The sequence below is a fragment of the Eptesicus fuscus genome, chromosome 13 (assembly GCF_027574615.1).
Source record: "Eptesicus fuscus isolate TK198812 chromosome 13, DD_ASM_mEF_20220401, whole genome shotgun sequence".
Lineage (NCBI taxonomy): Eukaryota > Metazoa > Chordata > Mammalia > Chiroptera > Vespertilionidae > Eptesicus > Eptesicus fuscus.
The window spans coordinates 46,253,007-46,272,348 of NC_072485.1; the positions used below are offsets into that span (position 1 = coordinate 46,253,007).

Sequence of the window (19,342 nt, forward strand, 5' to 3'; positions counted from 1 at the left end):
CTTTCTCTTTACAACAATAAGTACAGTTGTAATAATGTTTTTATTATGTGTTCAGTTGCATCTCCCATTAGACTATCTTGCTTACCTTTGTGTTCTCAGCATGTAGCATAGTGTCTGGTACATCGAAGTCATTCGAAAAATGTTGTTGAATAAGGGTTATGTGGCTGCTTTCCCTTTCTCAAATTGGTCATTCTCCCTCCCACCAGTGTCTTTGCATAGATTGTTAGAAAGTCACAGCCCAGTGCGCGCGCACACACACACACACACACACACACACACACGGGCTGTGTATTGACTCTCTACAAATAGCACTCATCCTTTAGTTCTTAATTCAAGTATCACATCAATGCAACCATAATAAAACCCTAAAAGTTGATATTGATTTTAGGATGGGAGCAAGCGACAGAATTATGAGTGTCTTGAGGGCAATACTAATGAAAGCTCGATGGGTTTCAAGGAGATTGTTGATGTAAGGCTTGCAGACAATTAGGAAGTTATTAGATGCTAGATAAAAGGGCACTCAAAAACGTACTGGTTGTACATCAAGATTATTATTTTTTAAAAATACTTAATAGGTTTTCAGGGAAGTTACGGTGATGAACAATCAAGTGCTTTGCCAGGAGGCACCGTCAGGGTCCCCTGGAATAGTAATGTTATGCTAATGAAAACAGTACAGCCGCGTTCCTGTAGACAGTAAACTGCATGGGGGTTTGGTAGTTTGGGTTCTCTCAGTACTCACTCTTCATAAAACTAATATTAAACGAGCTGTCAAAGTAAGAATTGCACTGGACAAAGTTAAACAAGCAAAAGAAACTTTATTCAAGACTATTGCAATATGGGAGAGAGATTGAACCCAAACCCTGCTGCAACAAAGGGCTGGAGAGATTTTGAGAGCTGGCGTGAGGGAAATCATGAGCCCCATGTCTGCTAACCAATCTTACCCAGAGGAAAAGTGAACACTCTCACATCTCCATAGCAGGAGGGAGTTTCAATGGAGGTGGAGAAAGAATTTGCACTCCCCGGTTTTCTAAAGTGCTCTACGCAAAGTGAGGAGAGGGGCCTGTAATCAGGAAGAGCACCGTCTAACCAATACTCAGCTGAGGGGAGGGTTGAAGGCCATCATGTGACTTAACTTGAAGGCCTTTTTCTGTTTCTGCACTGTATCATCGGGGCTCCTCTGTGCTGTTGTCCTTATTGCACAAGCTTTTGGTGAACTGCGTGGTGTGCAATTTGAGTTGGGAAATAGATGTAAATTTGCAGCCCAGTGAAGAAATGTCTTACATAACGCCTTCACTCAAATCTGACCGGTTCCAGAGGCTCTTGGTCTCAAAAAGACATAAAAGTGCATTCATAGATACTGGGAGCATGCCCTCTGGAAAGTGAGGGCAGGATTACTCTTATCCTCATTGGATACCTTCCCTTCAGAGGGACACCCTGTTTGATCAGAGACTTCTCCTTTAAGCCCACTGAGTGAAAGCTGAATGATATTTAGAAAAGGAACTTGTGGAGGTTTTTCCCAGGACACTGCCAAGATTCTGATTGCTACAGGTGTCTTCTGGATCAATCTGTTATAAGGGACAGTGGAGGTGAGGAAGTGAGTATATCGGTAGCAAGACCTACTCATGTACTAGTACGTGTTGCGGCTCTTTCCCAAAGAAGGGGCGACGGTAGCACAGGGCGTTGTTTCAGTGAGGCAGCAATGAAGCTGCGCCTTAAGGATTACAGGCACTTCATGATGTCAGAATAATTGCAACAGAGGCAATAACGACAAACATGTTTGAATATTTATTTATTTATTATTTATTTATTTATTGTTAATCCTCACCCCAGGATATTTTTCCATTGATTTTTAGGGAGAGTGGAAGAGAGGGAAAGACAGAGAGAAACATCGATGTGAGAGAAACACATCAAGTGGTTGCCTCCTGCACGAGCCCTGACCAGGGCCCCAGCCAGAGAGAGGAGCCCCTGCAACCAGGGTACATGCCCTTGACCAAAGTCAAATCTGTGACCCTTTGGTCCGCAGGCAGCCGCTCTATCTGCCGAGTGAACCAGGTAGGGCTGAATAGACTTTTTATGTTAGTAGAAAAGAACTTACTTTTCCATTGAAAAAAACTCACATTCTAGGCAAAATCAGTGAATAGAGATCAAAACCTACATATATCCTCAGAAAGGAGCAGGTGAATAATAAAAATAAAGAAAAAACATCCTACATTGTGCAAACACATTATCTGATTTTATTGTTTTTCAACATCAATTATATTTATTTGCTAGTAGCTTAACATTCAGAATATTGCTTATTTCTTATAAAACTAGATTTGCTAATCTGTTCAATGAAGTAGGAATTTACTGCATAGCAATACTGTATGATTTAAATGAGGTAAATTATAATCTGGTACAGTGGGTGGTACTAAAAATATTGGTTCCTTTCTTTTGTATTGAAGCATTCTTTTAAATTCACAACAAATAAAAACATATCTATTGTAGCAGTTATGGTCCTTTAGTTGCAAATGGCAGGGAATTCACCCACATTGACTTACATAAAAATAATATAAAATCATATACACAAAGGCCTTAAGGTTGATAATGGTTCCAAGTGCAAGACTTCGAACCAGGGCTTGATTTTTTTTTTTTTAAAGAAACAAATACTATCCAAGTGAGAACAGAGACTGTTTATTCAGAGTTGGTTATGGAAAGGGCGTCAGTCACCCTCACTTGGGTTTAGTTCCAAGGCAGGCAGAAGAGTGGGAAAACTTTATAGTGGGAAAAAAAGGGAAGACTTCAAATATGTTGTTTGGAGGTTGATGGAATGCAGAGCTGGAGGTGGGCATCTTACAGGACTGGTCTTGGGATCATATTCGACTTTCTCTGTTTTTCCTGAGTTGGAGTGGGGGAATGATAATACGTAAGGAAATGGCTGTCATTGATCAAGTTCTGACTGCTCTGGGCCGATCGATATAGAGGTTGTAGGTCAGAACTCTGTTGTCATATATGATCTTGCCATTATATATTCAGTTTCTCTATTTATAATTATCAGCTCTAACTCATGGTGTGCTTACTCCATTCTGCATGTTTTATCCTAGTGGTTTTAAAAATGGCTCCAGCAACATTAGGCTTTAGTTTCTTTCTCAATGGAGTTCATCAGAGAACAAGACTTTCTTTTCTATAATCTCTTGGGGGGGGGGTCATGCAGGGGGCAGGATTGGCCCTTCTATTTCATTGGCTCTGACTGCCTCATATCCACACTTGAGCCAATCGTAGTTGTAGGCAAGTAGAAATCATGAGTTGCAAGACTTTGAGCTGAGTGTGTGGGGAAAATAAATCCCTAAACAAAATTTGTGCTTATTTTGGTTTGAATGTTAGGATCATCTTCTATAAAATATCTATTGCAGAAATAAATGAGTAAATAGTGAGGCTGGCTCAGTCTTTTTAACACTGAATTTCAGAACACAGTTACAATATTTTCCAACTTTTAAAGAAAACTGATTGTGATCCAGAGTAGTGTCACTAAAACATGTTGACATATATATGTGAAGGCAACACAACCACATTCTGGTGTGCAATTACTTCTAAAAATATTCCACACTTTTATTCTTCTTAAAATTATTACTCTGGTCAGCCATTAAAATTATGAAATAAAGAATGGTGCTAGTCAGTTAAAAAAAAAAAAGGTGATGGACTCTAATGGGACCATCAGAGCTTTATACTGACCCAGCTTCCAGCTCATAATAAGAATCTTCAGGGGAAATAGTACTGCAGCAAACCAAACCTGCTTAAAATCCTAAAGAAATGAACCTTTAACAGTGAGTGGAGTGTTTTAATGTTCATGATGGAATTTATTTATATTTTAAATATGTTTTTATTGATTTCAGAGAGGAAAGGAGAGGGAGAGAGAGATAGAAACATCAATGATGAGAGAGAATCATTGATTCTCCTGCAAGCCTCCTAATGGGGATCAAACCTACATCCCGGGCATGTGTCCTTACAGGGAATCAAACCATGACCTCCTGGTTCATAGGTCGACACTCAACCACTGAGCCACTGCAGCCAGGCTCATGATGAAATTTATATGAAGCTTAAAGCAAAATATTTAACAACAGGTACATGAAATGATGCTCAACATCACCAATCATCAAGGAAATGCAAATCAAAACCACAATAAGATGTCACCTCACATCTTATTGTTAGACTGTTTATCATCAAGAAGACAAGAGATAACAATTGTTGGCAAGGATGTGGAGAAAATGGAACTCTTGTGTTATCCTTCATTATAAAAATAATCCTATAATTGCGTGGAAGAAATTCCTTTCAAAGAATCATTCAGGCAGGCATAATCTGGGTTGTACAATTGTTACTGTACATCTTAAATATATATTTATAGATACCAGAATATTGTTTGGTTAATTTCGAGTCATGAAACTTCTACAGATTTTCTTTAGTGAACAAATTTTCCCTTTCAATGAAAAAGAGACTTAGGAGAAACCAAGATGGCGGCATAGGTTAAACACCTAACCTGCAGCCGGGCACAACAATTTCAAAAATACAACTAGAGGTCGGAACGGACAGTGTCCAGAACCACAGGAAAGTTGGTGGACTGAAATGCCCACAGCTGGGGGGAAGGAGAAGGCCACGGGGACAGTCGGGGAAGCCGTAAAAGCCTGAGGTATGGAGAAACGGGCGGAGACACGAGCACACGCGCCTGCGGGGAGGATGGAACCGGAGAGGAGGGGGCGGCTGATGACCTGGCCGGAGTTCACTGGCAGGAAGGAGATAAAAGCTCCGGAGTGCGCTGAGCGCCGGCTCCGATTGCACTGAACCCCATTCCGGGCGAAACCCTGGGAAACTCACTCACTTTCGCAACTCCGCCGCCCCCGCAGGCCGCCCGGCCCGGGACACTGGGGACGCCGCCGCAGCGGCGGCGCCCGGAGCCCGGCGGCCTCCCAGCACCGGTCCCCGCCGCGCAGCCCCCGCGCGCCTGGTGCCGCGGGCCGCGCGCCCCGAACACCGGACGGAGGCCCGGGCACCCTCTCCGTGCACCTCCCAGCGGCGCTAGACTTCAGTAGAGTTGGCTGAATTCAAGGGATTAAGAAGTATAAATTGGGGGGACGCCGCGGCGGCGACGTCCGGAACACGGCGATGGCGGTGCCTGGAGCTCGGCGGCCGCCCAGCGCCCGTCCCAGCCGCGCGGCCCTCGCGCGCCTGGTTCCGCGGGACGCGCGCACCGCGCACCGGACGGAGGCCCGGGCGCCCTTTCCGTGCACCTCCCGGCGGCGCTAGACTTCAGTAGAGTTGACTGAAATGAAGGGATTAAGAAGTACAAATTGAGAAGTTTGAAAAAGATGGCGGCGGAGGTTAAAGGCTGTTCTGTTGCCTCGCACCCAGCGAAATCGGAGGGGATGAGGTGTGGAGGTGCGTGGGTCTGGCTGGTGGCAGGGGAAAGGGGCTTTTGTTCCAAACCTAAGGGAGATTAGCTCTCCATCACCCTGAAACCCATCTTCTGGCGAACCCCGGGAGACCCAGATGCCTGCGGGGAGAGGCGGGACTCTTGCAGAGGTGCGCCCAGCAATCAGTGTTTGCTGCGCTGGAGTGCGGAACGAGGGGACTTAGATACATGGAAGGCAGAAGGACCAGACTCACAGCCATCGAGGCTCGCCGCACCATGGCCTGTTGGCGCCCTGAGACCCCGCCCCGCCCTGGGACCCGCCCCGCACGTTTTGAAGACCTGCCCCGCAAGTCTTGCAGGCACACCTGCGCCCCAAGCAACGGCTTATGCATGTGGGTGGCCTGCCCTCTGGCAGCGGACCAGATGATCTGCTGTTCTAGTCGGACTGCTCCAGGGCCACTCAGACAGGAGGAAGAAACTACAGTTTTTACTGTAATCCTTGCTGAGTGCCTAAGGCAGTAGCTGATCTACACCCCATTGGAGACCCAGAAACGAGGGCATCTAGTGGTCTGTGGGAGAGGACACCAGATTTCAACCACGTGCATAAGGGACACATTCAACGGGAATATTCAGTGAGCGCCAAAGCTTTGCTGCACCAAGACCCGGCCCATAAACGTGTCTCCTGCACAGCAACTCTTCCTTTATAGACAAAGAGAGCCCCCCCAGTGACACCAACAACAATCAAGACTTAACTATACAAAGGAGGACCAAGATGGAGGCATAGGGCGGAAGCCTGATTGTTGCCTACCACAACAACTTTGAGACTACGACAAGAGAGCAGAGCAGACACCATCCAAGACCACCATAGGGCTGGCTGAGTAGATGCTCTACAACTAGAATTAAAGAGGGGTATGTGGGATGATGCTGATGCCGGTGACCCAAAGACCACACTTTAAGAACTACGGCTCAGGCGACACAAAAGAACTATGGCTCAGGCGATACAACAGCGGCCTGGAACGTGCTCGGCGCAGTTCCCCCGGCGGTCTCCGGCTGAGGGGACGGCTCCACTGGCAGCCAAGCACGGACAGACGAGCCCCTATGAGACATGGGGTGGGAGACTCCGCGCTTGCTGACCTCTGAGTCCGTCAAGAATCTCAACGCCCCGGAAGCGGCCAGGTGCGCATGCTCGGCGACCGGCCACCGATGCAGACCCAAGGGCCGACGCAGCGACGCCAGACCGGCCCACCGCCATGCATCGGGTGCACCGGAGCTTCGCCGAGCCACCGCCCGACGAGTTCTGCAGCAGCCATACTGGAGCTCTGGAAGGATGGCCAGGGGAATTGCTGAGGGGGGATTGACCGGCAGGAATTGGGATCGGGAAGACGGGGCCCCGCTGAGACCCGGGTGCGGGCGGGGTTGCGCGCCTCTGGGCTCGGGTGTGGTCACACGCCTCTGGGTATAAGTGAGGCCTCACGTCCCTGGGTCTAGCTGAGGCCACATGCCCCTGGGTCCAGGTGAGGCCGGACTCCGGGTCCGGGTGAGGCCAAGTGCCCCTGGACCCGGATGACGCTGGATCCCGTGCCCGGGCGAGGCCAAGCGCCCCTGGGTCTGGGAGAGCCCACACACCCCTGGGTCCAGGAGAGACCATGTGTCCCTGGATCCGGGTGAGGCCGCGTGCACCTAGGCCCGGGTGAGCCCAAGTGGCCCTGGGTCTGGGAGAGGCCAAGCGTCCCTGGGTCCGGGTGAGACCATGTGTCCCTGGATCCGGGTGAGGCCTCGTGCACCTAGGCCCGGGTGAGCCCAAGTGGCCCTGGGTCTGGGAGAGGCCAAGCGTCCCTGGGTCCGGGTGAGACCATGTGTCCCTGGATCTGGATGAGGCCTCGTGCACCTAGGCCCGGGTGAGCCCAAGTGGCCCTGGGTCTGGGAGAGGCCAAGCGTCCCTGGGTCCGGGTGAGACCATGCGTCCCTGGATCCAGATGAGGCCTCGTGCACCTAGGCCCGGGTGAGCCCAAGTGGCCCTGGGTCTGGGAGAGGCCAAGCGTCCCTGGGTCCGGGTGAGACCATGTGTCCCAGGATCCGGGTGAGGCCTCGTGCACCTAGGCCCGGGTGAGCCCAAGTGGCCCTGGGTCGGGGAGAGGCCAAGCGTCCCTGGGTCCGGGTGAGACCATGTGTCCCTGGATCCGGGTGAGGCCTCGTGCACCTAGGCCCGGGTGAGCCCAAGTGGCCCTGGGTCTGGGAGAGGCCAAGCATCCCTGGGTCCGGGTGAGACCATGTGTCCCTGGATCCGGGTGAGGCCTCGTGCACCTAGGCCCAGGTGAGCCCAAGTGGCCCTGGGTCTGGGAGAGGCCAAGCGTCCCTGGGTCCGGGTGAGACCATGTGTCTCTGGATCCGGGTGAGGCCTCGTGCACCTAGGCCCGGGTGAGCCCAAGTGGCCCTGGGTCGGGGAGAGGCCAAGCATCCCTGGGTCCGGGTGAGACCATGTGTCCCTGGATCCGGGTGAGGCCTCGTGCACCTAGGCCCGGGTGAGCCCAAGTGGCCCTGGGTCGGGGAGAGGCCAAGCGTCCCTGGGTCCGGGTGAGACCATGTGTCCCTGGATCCGGGTGAGGCCTCGTGCACCTAGGCCCGGGTGAGCCCAAGTGGCCCTGGGTCTGGGAGAGGCCAAGCATCCCTGGGTCCGGGTGAGACCATGTGTCCCTGGATCCGGGTGAGGCCTCGTGCACCTAGGCCCGGGTGAGCCCAAGTGGCCCTGGGTCAGGGAGAGGCCAAGCGTCCCTGGGTCCGGGTGAGACCATGTGTCCCTGGATCCGGGTGAGGCCTCGTGCACCTAGGCCCGGGTGAGCCCAAGTGGCCCTGGGTCTGGGAGAGGCCAAGCATCCCTGGGTCCGGGTGAGACCATGTGTCCCAGGATCCGGGTGAGGCCTCGTGCACCTAGGTCCGGGTGAGCCCAAGTGGCCCTGGGTCTGGGAGAGGCCAAGCGTCCCTGGGTCCGGGTGAGACCATGCGTCCCTGGATCTGGGTGAGGCCTCGTGCACCTAGGCCCGGGTGAGCCCAAGTGGCCCTGGGTCTGGGAGTGGCCAAACGTTCCTGGGTCTGGGTGAGACCATGTGTCCCTGGATCCGGGTGAGGCCTCGTGCACCTAGGCCTGGGTGAGCCCAAGTGGCCCTGGGTCGGGGAGAGGCCAAGCGTCCCTGGGTCCGGGTGAGACCATGTGTCCCTGGATCCGGGTGAGGCCTCGTGCACCTAGGCCCGGGTGAGCCCAAGTGGCCCTGGGTCTGGGAGAGGCCAAGCGTCCCTGGGTCCGGGTGAGACCATGTGTCCCTGGATCCGGGTGAGGCCTCGGGCACCTAGGCCCGGGTGAGCCCAAGTGGCCCTGGGTCTGGGAGAGGCCAAGCGTCCCTGGGTCCGGGTGAGACCATGTGTCCCTGGATCCGGGTGAGGCCTCGTGCACCTAGGCCCGGGTGAGCCCAAGTGGCCCTGGGTCTGGGAGTGGCCAAACGTTCCTGGGTCCGGGTGAGACCATGTGACCCTGGATCCGAGTGAGGCCTCGTGAACCTAGGCCCGGGTGAGCCCAAGTGGCCCTGGGTCTGGGAGAGGCCAAGCGTCCCTGGGTCCGGGTGAGACCATGCGTCCCTGGATCCGGATGAGGCCTCGTGCACCTAGGCCCGGGTGAGCCCAAGTGGCCCTGGGTCTGGGAGAGGCCAAGCGTCCCTGGGTCCGGGAGAGACCATGTGTCCCTGGATCCAGGTGAGGCCTTGTGCAACTAAGCCCGGGTTAGGCCACGTGCCCCTGGGTCTGGGAGAGGCCAAGCGTCCCTGGGTACGGGTGAAGCCAGATCCTGGGTCCGGGTGAGGCCGTGCGCCCCTGGATCCATCCGGGTGAGGCTGGGTCCCAGGCCCGGGTGAGACCACGCGCCCCTTGGGTATGGGTGAGGCCACGTGCCCCTTAGTCCAGGTGACGCCGTGCCCCTGGGTTCGGCCGAGACCAAACCAGAGGGAGTCGGACCTCCATTACCACCATTTGTCCACCATCCAGAGCTGAGGGGTCAGTGCTGACATGTACACATAAGGAACTACTGGACATCGAAATTGGGTCTCAAAAGAACTGTTGGTCCAGGGGGAAGCTCGCTACAGATTGATTCATTTGCCTGTCAGCATAAATATTATTGCTCGTCTCACATTCAGTTCTTATTAGTATATATCTAGTGACATTTGATCTCGTTCATCTAGAGGAAATGATGAACAACATAGACTGAGGAACAAGAACAGAACCAGAAGCAAGGAGGCATCGATCGGACTATCGGGCCTCAGAGGGAGGATATTGGAGGGTAGGGGGAGGGTGGGGGGAGGGGGAGAGTTCAACCAAAGGACCTGTATGCATGCATATAAGCCTATCCAACGGTTAAGTTCAACAGGGGATTGGGGCATGCGTGGGGAGAGGGGTGGGATGGGAATGGGGGGATGAGGACAATATGTGACACCTTAATCAATAAAGAAATTTAAAAAAAAAAAAAAAAAGAGACTTAACTGTCCCTCCAAAATATCTATGTATTAGTATGCTAGGGCTGCTGTAACACAGTGTCACACACTGGGTGACTCCATAACAGAAACTTATCATCTCACAGTTCTGGAGGCTAGAAGTCCAAAACCAAGTTTTTAGCAAGTTCAGTTCCTTCTGAGGCTGTGAGGGAGGGATCTGTCCCAGGCCTCTCTCCTTGGCTGAGGTGGCCATCTTTTCCCTGTGTCACTTCACATTGTCTTCTCTCTCTGCGTGTGTCTGTATCCAAATTTCCACTCTTTATAAGGACACCAGTCATGTTGGATGATGGCTCACCTGAGTGATGTCACTTTAACTTGATTAAGTCTGTAATGACCCTGTCCCCAAATAAGGTCACATTCTCAGGCACTGGGGGTTAGGACTCCAACATGTCCTAAACAATCCTATCCTATCTAATAAAAGAGTAATCTGCAGATTGACCATCACTCCAACACACAATGTGACTGCCCCCATGTGGTCAAAGATCCTGCCCCCATGTGGACACAAGATGGCCACCACAAGATGGCCAACAGGGGAGGGCTGTTGGGAGGAACCTTGCCTGCAAGGGAGGGCAGTTGAGAGAGACCAGACCTGCAAGGGAGGGCAGTTGTAGGTGATCAACCCTGCAGGGGAGGGCAGTTAGGGGTGACCAGGCCGGCAGAGGAGGAAAGTTGGGGGCAAACAGGCTGGCAGGGGAGCAGTTGGGCATCAATCAGGCTGGCAGCGGAGTGGTTAGGGGGTGATCAGGCTGGCAGGCAGAAGCAGTTAGGGGCAATCAGGAAGGCAGGCAGGCGAGCAGTTCGGAGCCAGCAGTCCTGGATTGTGAGAGGGATGTCCGACTGCCCGTTTAGGCCCATGGGATTGGGCCTAAACGGGCAGTCGGACATCCCTCAAGGGGTCCCAGATTGGAGAGGGTGCAGGCTGGGCTGAAGGACACCCCCCCCTCCATGCACGAATTTCGTGCACCAGGCCTCTAGTTTAGTAATAACTGTAGAAACTCACAAGATATTCATGTACTTCAAGCTCTAAGAAATTCAATAGTCCTAATTAACAAGGACACGGGATTAAGAAACAGTCATCTTACTATTCCCTCAGGACTCTGGCACCACAGGACAGCCTCTGGCCCTGTGGCTCATTCAGGACTTCAGAGATCTGGGCTCTCCCTGTCCCTGGTCCCTCCCAGCTCCTCTGCTTCACCAGGGTAGAAACTTCCTTTGGTTGACTTACGTTGATTAGACACATAATTCAGCCTGTTCCTGGAACTCCACTGGGTTCTGTTCTTCCTTGTTGTTTCAGATTACTTGCTTTGGCAAAGATACTGAACACTTAACATAACACCAGTCCCAGACTGAGAGCACAGCAGGGGGCATTTCTCAGCCCTCATTAGCCTGCGGAGTCCCGCTGGAGGTCACAAGGAGGTGAGCCTTGCACAGCCTGCCCTTTTTGCTGGCTCCTGTGCTCTCCCAAATGGCAGTTTGGAGGGGTTGTTTCCCTTTCCTTTCTCTGGAACTAGACATACGTGTGAAGAGGCTATGGGTGCAGCCCTGCACGACCTCATTAAACAATGCCAGGTAATCTTGGCATTTCACGCACTGAAAAACCGGTCCTTTATACACCGCAAGGAAATGAAAGTGTGTTTTTTTAAGTCAGTGAGGGGAATCCCGAAGGAAAGTTCTTGGAAATCAGCCAACTGGCAGGGTCAAGAAGACTCAGTGGGGAAAGGCTCTTCAATAAATGGTGTTGGGGCCTGGCCAGTGTGGTTCAGTGGTTGAGCATTGACCCATGAACCAAGGGGTCACTGGCTTGATTCCTGGTCAGGGCACATGCTGGGTTGCGGGCTCGATCCCCAGTGTGGGGACATGTAGGAGGCAGCTGATCTGATCGATGTATGTCTGCCATCACTGATGTTTCTATCTCTCTCTCCCTCTCCCTTCCTCTCTCTGAAAATCAATAAAAATATTTTTTAAATAAATAAATGGTGTTGGGCAAGCTTGAGAGCCACATACAGAAAAATATGATTAGGACCCCATTCTTCCAACACTCATGAAAATTAACTCTAACTGGATTAAAAACTTAAACTTAAGACCTGATACAATAAAACTCCTAGAAGAAAACATAGGGGGAAATCTCCTTGACATTGGTCATGGCAATGGTTTTTTAGCCATGAGAACAAAAGCACAAACAGCAGCAAAATTCAACATGTGGGATTACATCAAACTAAAACGCTACTGCACAGCAAGAGAAATAATCAAATGAGAAGGCGTCTTACAGAATGAGAGAAAATATTTGCAAGTCATATATATAAGGGGTTAATATCCAAAATATATGAAGAACTCACACAACTCAGTAACAGAAAAATGAAACAACCTCATTAAAAAGTGGGCAGGGGACCTGAATAGACATTTTTCCAAATAAGACCTACAAATGGCCAACAGGTACATGAAATGATGCTCAGCATCATTAGTCATCAAGGAAATGCAAATCAAAACCACAATAAGATGTTACTTCACATCTTATTGTTAGAATGTTTATCATTAAGAAGATAAGAGATAACAATTATTGGCAAGGATGGGGAGAAAATTGAACTCTTGTGCACTGTTGGTGGAAATATAAATCAGTGCAGCCACTATGGAAAACAGAAAAGAGAGTCCCCAAAAAGTTGAAAATAGAACTACCATATGATCCAGCAATTCCACTTCTAGGTATATAACCAAAGAAAATGAAAAAGGGATTTTGAAGAGATAGCTACACTCCCATGTTTATTACAACATTATTCATAATAGTCAAGATATAAAAACAATCTATATGTCTGTCAATGGAGGAATGGATAAAAAAGTTATATGTATACAATATAATAGAATATTCTTCAGCGATACAAAAGAAGGAAATCCTGCCATTTATGACTATGAATTAACCTGGAGGACATTGTGCTAAGTGAAATAAGCAAGACAGATAAAGATAAATACTGTATGGTATCACTTATATGTGGAGTTTTAATAAATAAGTAAAATTTTAAGTCTAACTCATACAAACAGACCATAGAATGGTGGTTTCCAGGGGCTGGGGTAGGAGAAATGGGAAGATATTGATCAAAGGATATAAACTTTCAAATATGAGATAAGTTCTGAGGATCGAATTAATGTACAGTATGGTGACTATAGCTAATAATGTATGTATACTTGAAAGTTGCTAATAGACCTCAAGTGTTTTCAACTAAAAAACACAAAAAGGTAACTGTGAGGTTATGGATGTGTTAATTAACTTGATTGTGGTAACCATTTCACATGTATGCATATCAAACCATCACATTGTACTCTAAATATATACAATTATTTTTTTATACTTTTATGGATTTCAGAGAGGGAGAGAAAGGGAGAGAGAGACAGAGACATCAATGATAACAGAGAAACATCATCGATCAGCTTCCTCCGGCTTGCTACCTACTGGGGATCGAGTCCTAAACTGAAGGCATGTGCCGTGATCAGGAATTGAAACTTGACCTCCTGGTTCATTGGTCGAAGCTCAGCCACAAAGCCACACCAGCCAACTAAATATATACAATTTTAATTGTTTATTATATCTCATTAAAGCTGGGAAAATATATAAATTAGGGTATTAAAAAAGAAAAAACAATCAGTGAATGAACAAATGACTAAAGAATGATTAGAAGGAAACCCTATATTTAACTTCCTTTTTGTTTGCTTGCTTGCTTGTTTGTTTGTTAGTTTTAGATAAGCCTTATCTTATTGGTTTTTTAAAGAGTTATGAGAAGGAAATTGCAGGCTATCAAGGAATAGAATTCAATGAAACTTTTTTGCTGATGCTTCTTTGATGTTTGACTGACAACAGTAGTATACAACATTCAGATATTACTCACAGTTTCAGCAATCTGCTGATAAAATTTTAAAACATAATCTACACTAATAAAAGAGAAAGATGCAAATTGATTGTCCCTTCGCAATGCCCACCAGCCAATCAGGAATGAGTATGCAGATTAACCCAACAAAGATAGCAGGTTGATTTGCATATGCAGGTGCTGAGCTGCTGGGGTCATGGAGAGGCAGAAAGGCGACTCCAGACAGAGCAAAGGCAGAAAGGCGGCTCCGGCCGGAGCAAAGGTGATGCCAACAGCCAGGGGAAGGAAGACCCATTCTTGCACAAATCTTCATGTTTCGGGCATCTAGTTTGGTAATATTTATGAAAGGTTGCAAACTCACAGTTGTTTTAACCCACCAAAACTCAAGTTGGAAAACCTATTCTGCAGAAATTAAAGCACCAATGTTTATGAATGTATAAAACTAGGATTTTTATTTAGCATTCTCTAAAGGAACAAAACTCTAACAAACATTGATATGACCTCCAATAAACAATTTTTTGAAGAAGCTGTATTATACTGAATATCAAGGAATAAATGCATCTATGAAAATAATGTGTATATAGGTACCCCTTATGTATTAGCATATTTGTAGAACTCAAAAAGGTACGCATACTCATACCAAGAAATGCAAATTATTTCCAGCATTTATTAAATTTAAGAGTTCAGTCGGACAATGACCAAATATCAGGTGGCTTCCCAGCACAGTCAGAATGTGTGCAAATCTACTTTTCTTCGCCAGAATTTCATCAAAGCTCTTTTCATCTCACTGTTTCGCAAGGTGTAGATCAGTGGATTCAGCAGAGGCGTGAGAAGTGAGTAAGCCAATGACATCAGTTTCTTGGTTTCTGGGGAGTAGCCTGATTTGGGTTGTAAGTAAGTCATACTGGCTGTGCCATAGAAGAGGGTGACAGATGTGAGATGGGAGGCACAGGTGGAAAAGGCCTTTTGTCTCCCAGTGGTTGATGGCATCTTCAGGATGGCAAAGAGGATTCGAATGTAAGATAAGAGTATCAACAAGAAAGGAACCATGATAATCAAAATGGTGCCAGTGAATGCGTAGATTTCAAACAAAAAGGTGTCTCCACATGCAAGCTCCAGCACTGCAGGGGTCTCACAAGAGATATGGTTGATTTCACTGGGGCCACAAAAGGGAAAACTAAAAACCCACGTAGTCTGCACAGTAGCCACCATGACCCCTGAGACCCAGGAGAACATTACTAACTTCATGAAAACCCCTTTGTTCATAAGCATTGGGTAGCTCAGAGGATGGCAGATTGCAGCAAATCTGTCATAAGCCATTGCCCACAGGAGAAAACATTCAGCCCCACCAAAGAAAAGAATGAAATACATCTGTGCAAAACAACTCACAAATGAAATCGATGTTTTCTCAGTGGAGAGAACCACCAGCATTTGAGGCATAATGACTGCACTGAAACTCACATCCACCACAGACAAGTTCAGGAGGAACAGGTACATGGGAACGTAGAGGCTCTGTTCCAGGGAGATGATGACTATGATGATGACATTTCCTATCAGGGTTGCCAGGTAAATAATCAAGAAAACCCCAAAGAGCTGCTGTTGGAGCTCAGGAAAGTTAGAGAAGCCCAAGAGGATGAATTCAACCACAGAGCTTTGATTTTGCCTTTTCATGTCAGTAGTATAGCATACCTTGTTTTTTATGGACATGGAAGTCACCATCCAATAGCTGTGTCTGTGTCTGCATTCACCCAGATATTCTTGACAGATGATGTAAAAAGGAATCCATCCTAAAGGCACTCAGTTTGGCAGTTTTGGAGAATGGCCAATTACTCAGATTAATGAATCTTCCAAATAAAAAGGAGGAAGTGAAGAATTCTGGCTCAGAAACCTTGTCTGTAAAGTACAAAACATATCAAAGTTCTTTTGCAACTTTTACATTATGTGGTTTGAAAATTAAACACAACTTTCAAAAAAACAATTGTTTTATAATTTGGGTTCCACTCCCATGCCATTGCTACCAGTGTCATTTGTTTTTCTCAATTTTAAATAATATGAAAATTTTAAAAAGTATTAAAAAGTAGACAAGTGGGAAAAGATACCCACAAAATGTTTATTACAACTTAATAATTCAAAGTTACAGCAAAGTTATTCTATATTTATAACAAATATGTATCATGTTCAAATATCAATCATGTACATGATTTGATTACATATAAAGGCAAAGCAAGAACACACAAAGCGGGGTTGTAAGAAAAGTCCAATTTTGGTCATTCTGAAACTAATTTAAATGTTTCCATTCTCTCCCCATCTTTTCTCTCTCCTCCTATTTATTCACCTTCTCATCAAGAACTTCATTTAATCATTAATTATTCAACAAACACTGCTTTAGCAACTAACATTTTCTAGGCTCAGTAATCTCAGGTACACATTTGATCCCACAACTCCACAAAGAGCTGGAAACCCTACATAAATTAGCATTCCACCCTGACTTCAGTACTCTAACTCCTCCCATTATACCTTGCTCTATTTTTCTTCATTATTACCAACTGACATTATACAGATACTAGTAAATATATGTACATTTCATAAATATATATAAATCTAACTCACTACAATATAAAGTCCAGGATTTAAATATTTTCTTTTGTTCTTTGCTTTACTCACAATGTCTAAAACAGTCCCTGGCCCATGATAAATGCTAAACCAATATTTGATGAATAAGGAATAAAAAATGAGGAAAATCCACTATATTTTTCCCTGACTGATATTGCTCAATGGTTAGAGCATCAGCCCACACCAAAGAGTCTCGGGTTCAATTCCCATTCCCGGGCTCATACCTGGGTTGCAGGTTGGATGCCAGGCCCCAGTCAGGGTTCAAATGGGAGGCAACCAACCAATCGATGTGTGTGTCTCTCTCACATCTATGTTTCTCCCCCACTTCCCTCTCTTCCACTCTCTCTAAAAAAATCAATGGAAAAATATCCTTCAATGAGAACTTCTTTTAAAAATCCACTATACCTTTAAGGAATAGAGTGTCTTAAAAAGTGAAACCAGCACACAAACTTTTGGGAAGCAGAAGTAATAACAAGTGCTTTAGACATTTCAATGAGGGTCAGATTAATTCTGAATGGGGAGGAAGAGTGAACAACCATAATCATAGGATGTCACTGGTGGAAGTTATATTAGGTGGAAGGAGAAATGTGAAAGGAGGGGTGACTTGCTCAGGCCAGAGGTATTTGATGACACATTATTATTATAATAGAGGTCTATGTCCCTTATGTGATGTTTTGTAAACCAGCAAATACACCATAGGAGACAAGAAACCCAGGAGAACACAGTGAGGACAAAGTAAGCTGAAGTCATTTAACATTGACAGTAGGACGTTAGCAGACAGAAGATAAGTTGATTTATTTCTGTGTTTGACCATATCATCCATTAAAATTAAATGTCTGTATTAACCATAATAATTATATTTGGATAGAAAAACATCTACAATTAGTAAAATGTAGTCATAGCATCAGTTTAACCCCATTTCTAGTGGGGAAAAAAGAATAACAGGTTTTCAGCTGCAAATATTTAAAAGTGGATAGATTTTTAGTCCCTGCCTGGTGACTCAGTTGGTTGGAGTGTTGTCCCATACACCAAAAGGTTGTGAGTTCGATTCCCGGTGGGGGCACATACAGGAGGCAACTGATAGATGTTTCTCACCACCCCCCCTCCCCACCTTCTCTAAGATCAATAAAAAATGTATCCTCGGCTGAGGATTTAAAAATATAAATATAAATATAAATAAAGGTGAATAAGGTTTTTTAAATTAGAAAATTTAGGGTATCATATGAACAAAATAGAAAACCTTCTAGGACTGACTGTAGGCATGTTAGGAACAGAATGTTCATGAGTGGTAAAGAGCAGCTGACCACAGACGCTCTAAGTTCTCTGTAACTTAGAAGACCCTTATGCTGTCTTAGACCTAACTCACCAACCACTCCCTTCTGTAGGTTTCATCCTTGTAATTGAAAAAGGTAATAATTAGACTTATTTACCAAGTTCCCTTCCAGTTCCAAACTTCTAAGATTTGACGATTAGTTCATGCAAAGTACTTCTACCCCTAATTATTACCTAAACGCTTCTCTAAAATAAAGAGAAAAACAAATTGAATAGCATCAAAACCAAGAGTCTACTGATTCAAATGTTGCAGCTGTGTCTGGTGATTCCTGAGCGCAGAGAAATCCCTTCCACAGCGTCTCCAGCTCTCAGGGAGAAGAGATGTACCTGGAAAACCCACCGTTAGGCACACAAGAAGAAGCTTCACTTTCTTACCTATTGACTCTGTCTCTTTAATTTCACACTTCTGTGTCTGATGTTTTACCTCTGGGCAAAGCCACCTTCTCAGAAATACCACTCAGAGATTTACTGTACTGATTCTAGAACATTATATGACGTTGAGTTATGTGCCCTGGAGAATCCCTCCCTGGAGAATGTGGAATCACTTCACAAACACTTTCCCATGTTCTCAAGTGATAACTAAAGAGGCTTGAACTTGGCCCCTCGGGTGAGAAAGCTCAAGAGCACGCACCTGGAGCCACCACTCCTTCATATTCCTAGAGGGGGAAATGCCTCTCCACACAAGAGACACAATTTCACCATGACATCTCCCAATAGGAGGGGAGAGCAGAGGCTGAATAAAGGTCGTAAATGGGGAAAGAAGAGAGCGGTGGGGTGAGGGGTGGGAGTGGGAGCTAGAGGTAGAGGATCTGAGTCGAGGGGATGCACCGTTTGGGCAGTGGCTGAGGCAAGTCTATGGAAGCTCTGTAGAAAGCCTGGGTGCCCTCCCCGCTCCAAGAACTTTTGATCATTTCTAGTCCAAATAGAGTCACTGAAAACTTTTGAGAAAAAATGGCATTACAATTGTTTCCATAGATAGAAATTTTAAACTAGGAGTCAAAAACTCTGGACTAGTTTGTATGAGTTGAGTAAGTCACTTAGCTCCTCTGATTCTATTACTTTCCCTGTAAAATCAGCATTATGTCATTAATCTCATGGGATACATGTGAGAATCAGGGACTCGGGGATCAGTCCAAACTGGCAGGAACAATTAATAGGCCCTGGGCTGTCTGCAGGCTCGGCTTTGTCCAGAACTGGATGTGGCCAGAATGCAGGCTACCGTCGTCTGTTTCTCCTCTCTGTTTTCCGGGAGTGGGCTTCATTCTCAAGGGAGCTCACCCCTCCTGGCAGCAAGAAGGGTTCACTCTGTGTAATCCGTATCCAGTGGGAAATGTGTCGGTAATCCTGAGAAAAAGGGGTTGTCAGTCACAAATTCTAATCCAAGGGCCCTTCCAATATCATTCACCAAGGTTGGGTAACACCCCATGCACAACCCAGTCACCTGCACTAGGTGTGAGAAATGCTTCCTTGTATGTAGTTTCCATGATTCATGACCCATAACATCCCCTGTGGGCTTCCATCATACTGATAGGTTCAATTTATTGGTGTCAGCAATGGGAATGCAGGTGATATATACTTTGTAAGAAGTCATCAGTATATTGAGGCATGATTTTTACTTTGTGTGTATT

General features: G+C 46.8%; 1 protein-coding gene across 1 annotated transcript; it reads right to left on the bottom strand.

Moving 5' to 3' along the window:
- Positions 1-14,463: 14,463 nt before the first annotated feature.
- Positions 14,464-15,461, bottom strand: LOC103294653 (olfactory receptor 10A3-like). The gene has a single exon (XM_008151071.3). The coding sequence runs from the start codon at positions 15,438-15,440 to the stop codon at positions 14,496-14,498; it is 945 nt and encodes a 314-aa protein (XP_008149293.3). The 5' UTR covers positions 15,441-15,461; the 3' UTR covers positions 14,464-14,495.
- Between the last annotated feature and the right edge of the window lie 3,881 nt (positions 15,462-19,342).

Excerpts from the sequence above, each read along its gene's own strand:
- LOC103294653 (XM_008151071.3), bottom strand. The coding sequence starts at position 15,440 with ATGAAAAGGCAAAATCAAAGCTCTGTGGTTGAATTCATCCTCTTGGGC.